General features: G+C 36.3%; 1 protein-coding gene across 1 annotated transcript in view; it reads right to left on the bottom strand.

The window, feature by feature from the left end:
• NCOR1 (nuclear receptor corepressor 1) overlaps positions 1 to 7344 on the bottom strand; it is a 181473-nt gene that overhangs the window by 58142 nt on the left and 115987 nt on the right. Inside the window, exon 23 of the mRNA XM_017496857.2 lies at positions 3043 to 3203. Within this exon, the coding sequence (XP_017352346.1) occupies positions 3043 to 3203 (161 nt within the window). The remainder of the gene's footprint in view (positions 1 to 3042; positions 3204 to 7344) is intronic.

Below are 7344 nucleotides of genomic sequence, written 5' to 3'. Positions count from 1 at the left end.
GAAACATCCTCTTAAAATGGGTCCTTGTGCTTGCCTTCTGGGGAGGAGCACTGAGCAGGTAAATTATAAAGCATTTATGCATATGTTACATGCCAACTGCACCCACCTCTTCCCCACAATCTTTGCCTCTTGGGTAATTTGTGCTATTTTCCCCTTACTTTGCTACATTTATATAGTTAAGTTGGTTTTACTTAAATGATTCATGTTTAGGGGATAAAAATAAACATTTCCCTTAAAACATGTTTCAACTCCTCCTGCAAATAAAACAAATGAACAGGAGGAAGGGAGGGGAGGGCAGAAAAACAAATCCCAGTAGAATTTTTTTTCTTTAAGTAGAATGACAAACAGATAGTTTCTGCCTTTGCTGCTGCCAGGTGCCCATGAAAAAGCTTGCGGCAAAGTGCGGGGACGAAGGGGTGGGGGGAGGGGGGCAAAAGAAAAAAAAGGATGACTGGACCTACCCTGTAGAAGATGCTGCTAATTGTGAGCAGTTTCTCTAAGAATAAAAGTGAATGGAACCACTGGGAATCTTGGTAGAAAGGTAGTAACCATCAAAAGGAGCAAGAACACAAGCACTGTAACTTCTGAGGTGCTTTTTTCCAAAAGGTATTTGAAATAGCTCACCACCCAAAAAATATCTGAAGAATAAGCTATGTAATTGGTTGTGCAAAGAGAATTTTGAATTGCATTACTTCCAAATTAACCAGGACAAAGAAGAAAAGGAAGATGAGGGTTAAAACTAATTTAACTGGAATGTTTTGTATGAGTTATTGAATAAAACTTGGAAACCAAAAAAATGGGGGAGATAAAAATTGATAAGCTGATTACATAACTTATATGAAAATGTAAACGACATCAAATAGTCAAAACAATCTTGAAAAACAGAAACACTGAAGACTTATACTACATAATATCAGGACTTACAATAAAGCTATAGTAATCAAGACAAAAGGATGAACAAGTAAATCAGTGGAACAACATGGAGAGAGTGCAGAAACAGACCCATATATACTGTCAAATGATTTTTAACAAAGGAACTAAAGCAATCAAATAGGTAAAAGACTTTTCAACTGATTTTCTTTCTTTTTTTTTTTTTTTTAAGAGACGGGGTTTCACCTGTTGGTCAGGCTGGTCTTGAACTCCTGACCTCAGGTGATCCACCCACCTCAGCCTTCCAAAGTGCTGGGATTATAGGCTTGAGCCACCGCGCCCGGCCTGATGTTATTTTTCAACTAGAAATTTAAATAGAGATGAATGTTAATCTCGACCTTATACTATACACAAAAACTAATTTGAGACTGGTTACAGGCCTGAATATAAAAACCAAAACTATAAAGCTTTTAGAAAGAAACACAGGTGAATATATCTCACAACCTTGGAGCAGGCAAAGATTTCGTAGGAAAATAAAACTAATCATAGGAGAAAAAAGTGTGAATATATATTTAGACTACATAAAAATTTGAAACTTCTGCTCATCAAAACACCAATAAGAAAATTAACAGAAAATATTTGTAACATATATATCTAACAGAGAACTTTCAACCATAATAAAGACCTCCAACACAATATCAAAAAAGACCCAGTAGAAACATATAATCAGATTTAAATAGTTAATTTCCTAGGTGTACAAATGGCCAATAAGCACATGAAAAGTGTCCAACACTGTTTGTTGTCAGAGAAATGTAAAATACAACCACAATAAAATGTTATTACACACCAAGTACGACTAAAATGACCAAGACTGACAACAGCAAATGGAGCAATCACAAGTCTCGTACAACGCTAATGGCAGCATAAAATTGTAGAACCACTCTGGAAAAGTATAAAATATACATAAACCTAGTAATTCCACTCCCAGGTAATTGTACAAGAAAAATAAAACCTATGTCCACAAAGAACCCATTACAAGAATGTCCGGCTTTATTCATGGCTGCTGAAAACAGCTTAGGTTTTCATCAACAGGAGAATGGATAAACAAACTGGTATTATTCAGCAATAAAAAAGGAAGAAACTACTGATTACATAAAATCCTGGATAAATTCCCTAAAACCATTATGCTGAGTTAAAGAAGACAGACACAAAAGAGTACACCATGTTTGACTCCATTCACATGAAGTTCTAGAAAAGCCAAGACAAATCTACAACAACAGGAAGTAGAACAGTGATTGCTTTAGGCAGTGGGAGGGGAGATGGCCTGGGAAGGAACATGAGAAGACTTTTGAAGTGATGGAAGGTCTTCGATAACTTGACAGGGGCGTGACCACTGATGTACATGTTAGTCAAAACTGATGGAACTGTTAAGACCAGATTGTACCTCAATTTTTTTTTTTTTTTTTTTACTCTGTCGAAGGTGCCAGGCTGGAGTGCAGTGGTGCAATCTCGGCTCATTGCAACCTCCACCCCCCAGGTTCAAGCAATTCTCCTGCCTCAGCCTCCCGAGTAGCTGGGACTACAGGGACGCACTACCATGTCCAGCTAATTTTTGTATTTTTTTTAGTAGAGACGGAGTTTCACCATGTTGGCCAGGATGGTCTTGATCTTTTGACCTCATGATCCACCTGCCTCGGCCTCCCAAAGTGCTGGGATTACAGGTGTGAGCCACCGCGCCCGGCCTGTATCTCAATTTTTTAAAACGTAATGAACCAGAAAAAACATTTAGTGGCCAAAGTCAGAATAAACTATAATACTAATCACCTACAATTTAATATTTAGAGCCTTTACCATAGGTTAGTGAACAACTATTCTACTGTTTGAAGCTAAGTTTAAAACTTATAAGTTTAGAGTGACTGTAAATTAAACCAGGTGGTATGCCAAGTGCCAAGTGTAATTAAATGGGTGTTATGCCATGGCCACTCAATCTGGGTACACAACCCACTGAAAACTCTTGTGGCAAGAGTATGGTGACTGCTGCTACACTTGAAGCTCCATATTCAGAGAGATTATTATTTACTAGTACTCTGACAGATAAGTGCGAGAAGGAGGAAAAAGTTTTACCAAAGCCACATTCAACAAGAAATCTACTGTAAAGAGAAGTCATTTCACCTGTGAGATGGAGCCTCCCATTATAAATGATGGTTTTTCTGAAGCCACTGTGGTTTTGGATGATGGGATGAGAGGGGGCGGTGGCCTGGTTGGTCGAGTTGTTGGAAGCCGAACACCTTCAGGGAGATTAGTTATCACTTGATGTGGAGCAGGCTGAAGGACTTTTAAAAGGAAAGAAAAATGATTTTAAAACAGTCCATTTCCTAGTTTACAACATGTTACCTATCTCAGTCATTCCTGAATTTTTAAATCACAAATTAAAAATGCAAGATGAAACCAACAAGGAACATTTCTATTTAAATTTCTCATTCACTTAAGCCTGTATATATATTTAAGTCACAAATACTATTTGTGGGGCTGAAATAGTCAACTCCCTGTCAAACCAGAGCTTTCAAGCTGATGCTCATTTCAAACTATTTCTGCTTAGCATGGCAAACATCAGTCTTCAAAAATGTTTACCTCTTGCCATCACTCTTAAGGTACTTCTTAAGAACAGCTGATAACACTACTTCATAGAATACACAGACATGACTGACAACCAGTTATACATCCTTTTTGTATCTTGCGTATTTTGAGAAACATACTGATTCTGGCTCTCACAGATCACTTTAATTTTAAGGATGGGGAGATCAAGACTTTTACAAATTCATGTACTCTTCTTAAAAGAAGAGCCAGCCAATGTCACAGTATAAATGTATGAACACAAATTTCCCAGTGGCCCAGTGAACTCAACTAAATACAACTGATGATGGAATGCAGAGAAACAAAGTTATTTTGAAACAGCAAGGACATGTCCTGGAAAAGCAGTTCATTCATGAGATTAAACCACCCACATGGGACATCTGCGGGTGGATGGCCAGCAGCCACTGCACAGAGGAGTGATATTTACCTGGCGGGACACTATAGCGGGCTGCACTCATATCAGGCTGTGGAGCGGCTTTACTGACTTCTCTTGGAGAAAGCCTACACGGTGAGGCTGACCTTGCTGCAGTATTGTGCATCTGTGCTTCCTGTTCTAGAGCACGTTTGACCTCAGCATAAGGCATATAGGCGACTGATTTTCCTATGAAAGTTAAAGTTATCAAAATAAGGGAAGAACCCCAAATTAAAATAGTAAGTGTGAAAGGACCAAGCCCACACCATCCAGGGGCAGATCCAACTATATACTAATAATAAAGTCTAAAATTCCTGGGGGCAAAAATCCACCCACAGAGAAATTAAGAAATCCTATAAACCTAAATGTTCTGTGTATCCTCAAAAATTCATTTACTAGTTTTCCCTTTAAAAGAACAAGAACTGCTCTCTCCTCTTTAGGAGAATCAAGTGTTTTCACATGCAAAAAAAAAAAAAAAAAAATCACAACAGGCAAACATCAGATTATCAAGCAATTCTGTTCATTCAAATCTGGCCTAACTGGAGGTTATTAGCTTTGCAAGGATTTCAACTCTTATAATTGGCCTGTTGAAGCTCACTGCTTGATAATATTCACAGAAACAAATTTAATTAAGAAACAGAAAAAGCCTTTCAAAAAATGCAGATCAAACAAATCCAAATATCCTATTTAAGCTTATAAAACCGTGAATATAACTACAATAATACTAATGAAAATTACTTATGTAAGTTATCTCCACACAAAGCATAAAGAAACGTTAAACATTTAAAGGGCATGTCAGAAATGCAGTCATATTAAGACTTTAAAATACAATTTCTTTTTAAAATGAAATGAACATCTTTTAATTTTTGAAAATCAAAAAAGCACAAAGTAAAACTCATTTGTAACCCTCACCACTTAGATTTGTAGCATTTTAATGTCTGTCAGAACTAATTCCCACTCATTTTATTATTTTCATTACCTAGTTGTATCCATTAATCTTTCCAGGTAAATCTAAATTCAAAATCATTTTGAGTACTTCCTTCCAAAACAAAGAATCACTGAAATTTTCATTAGACTTTTATTAAAATTATGAATAAATACAGGAGACTTGACATTTTATAATAATGAGTTTTCTAGTTGAGAAATCTTGTTTTTCAGATACGTCCATACACTGCTTGTTAAAAATTTTTCCTAGATATGTCATATTGGTAAGAAAACCAACTCTTTCAAAGATACGGGTTTATATAAATAAACCTGGTTACTGCAGACATATAGGAAAGATGCAGATTTCTGTGCAATCATGTTTTCTGAGAAACCTAATGAACTTTCATTTTAGCTCATAACTTTTCAGTTGATCTTTTATGCTTTCTAGGTGAATAATCTTACCCTGTAAATAATTTGTCTTTTCCCTTAAAATACCTAAACCTCTGATTTCCTTACTACACCATGTTTAGTAATCATTTACTAAGGTGCTTTTAAAAATCAAAAACAATTGCAGAAATATCAACTGATATTCAAGTGTTAGGCAGTGTGTATTACATAAATTATCTATTTAGCCCTCAAGACCAATGTGATTACTAACACCATTTTACAGAAGAGGAAACTGAGGCTCAGAAAAATCACGTCTCACTGCCCAATGGAGGTCTACCAGGGATTTTTTTTTTTTTAAGCATTATAATTCTGGACCCTTAGCTCTAAACCACAGTGCAATAGCATCCCACTAAAGGACTGGGTGTCAAATTTCAGATGTCTCTGGGGTATCCATTAAGATGATGGTACTTTTTCCTTCTTTGATATATTAATATAATGAATTAGAGTAAGTGTCCTTACTGAGTAAACAGATTCATGAAATAACCCAACCCCCAAAGAAAATCACCACTTCCTTCCTAGAGAATTTAATATGATAACGTATTAAAAATTCAATGGCTGAATATTTTACCATTTCCAGTAAGTTTATAACTATGTCATAAAAAAAAAAAAAAATCCACTAGTTACAGTAGTGGTTTTTTTTTTTAAATGATGGAAATTTGGATGGTTCTAAACACAGCTATTTAAATCACCATGAATCCAGAGCAGGAAAAGAAAAACAGCAACAGCAACAAAATAAACATGCAACAAACTAGGGTCGGTTTCATAGAAGCAAAATTATTTTAATTGAATAATTTTTTTTTTTTTTTTTTTTTAGACAGAGTTTCGCTCTTGTTACCCAGGCTGGAGTGCAATGGCGCGATCTCGGCTCACCGCAACCTCCACCTCCTAGGTTCAGGCAATTCTCCTGCCTCAGCCTCCTGAGTAGCTGGGATTACAGGCACGCGCCACCATGCCCAGCTAATTTTTTGTATTTTTAGTAGAGACGGGGTTTCACCATGTTGACCAGGATGGTCTCGATATCTTGACCTCGTGATCCACCCGCCTCGGCCTCCCAAAGTGCTGGGATTACAGGCTTGAGCCACCACGCCCGGCCCTTAATTGAATAATTTTGTTAAATTTGCATTAGAAGTTCAATTCTAACTCAATCTCTATATGCTTAAGTTTGAGTTCCTTCACTGCAGAAAAGAGGCTTAAAAGTTATCAGTAAAGCAGAGGTCAACTCATGTAAAGGTTACTGGTAAGTGAAAACAATTCTCTAAGGTCTTCTTCAACCTTTCTACAGATGGGAAAACTTTTAAGCAACTTAAAACAGGGATATCTACAGTAATTATTTATATGATTCACATTAAGAGAAAATAAATACAACCAAATAGTTGGACAAGTGTTGCCTGTTACTTTCTAAATGAGACCATGAAGGAAACAGTAAAAAACATGGCCCTAATTCAGGTGAACTGTATCAATATTTGGTGATATTTTATACATAAATCCATACTTTCACTATTCTTCACATTCTATAAACTGTTCTATGAGGTTAAATGTAAACTGTGTCAAACATCCTAGACACAAGCACACAAGCATCTTAGCTGCAAACATTTAAATGTTATTTGAAAGATTATCCTATACACTGAACTACAGGATAGAGTCAAGGAGAGACTTCCAGTACTTGTTAAACAAATTACTGGATGAATATACTAGGGAGTTTAGCTAAAACAAAACGACTTTTGGATAAAATGTAACCAATTGTCCCCACTTTGTAGAGGATCACCTTCAGCCAAACTATAAAATTCTTAATGTGATACTAATGAAAAGTATAATTACAAATTTGGTTTTAAGATGACTGAATTATGATTAAAAATTAGGATACCACTGAGTTCTAAACCATGTGCATTAATGTGACTAACAGAGAAACACAATTCACAGTTTGGAGTCTCAGAATTTTGGGCTCTAGCCTGGTTCAGTTTTGTTTTTTTTTTTTTTTTTTTGAGTTGGGGTTTCGCTCTTTTTTCTCAGTCTGGAGTGCAATGGCGCAATCTCGGCTCACCGCAACCTCCGCCTCC

The sequence above is a fragment of the Cebus imitator genome, unplaced genomic scaffold (assembly GCF_001604975.1).
Source record: "Cebus imitator isolate Cc_AM_T3 unplaced genomic scaffold, Cebus_imitator-1.0 Scaffold223, whole genome shotgun sequence".
Lineage (NCBI taxonomy): Eukaryota > Metazoa > Chordata > Mammalia > Primates > Cebidae > Cebus > Cebus imitator.
Note: the sequence above shows the minus strand (reverse complement) of the source record. Positions and strands in the feature narration are given on the sequence as shown.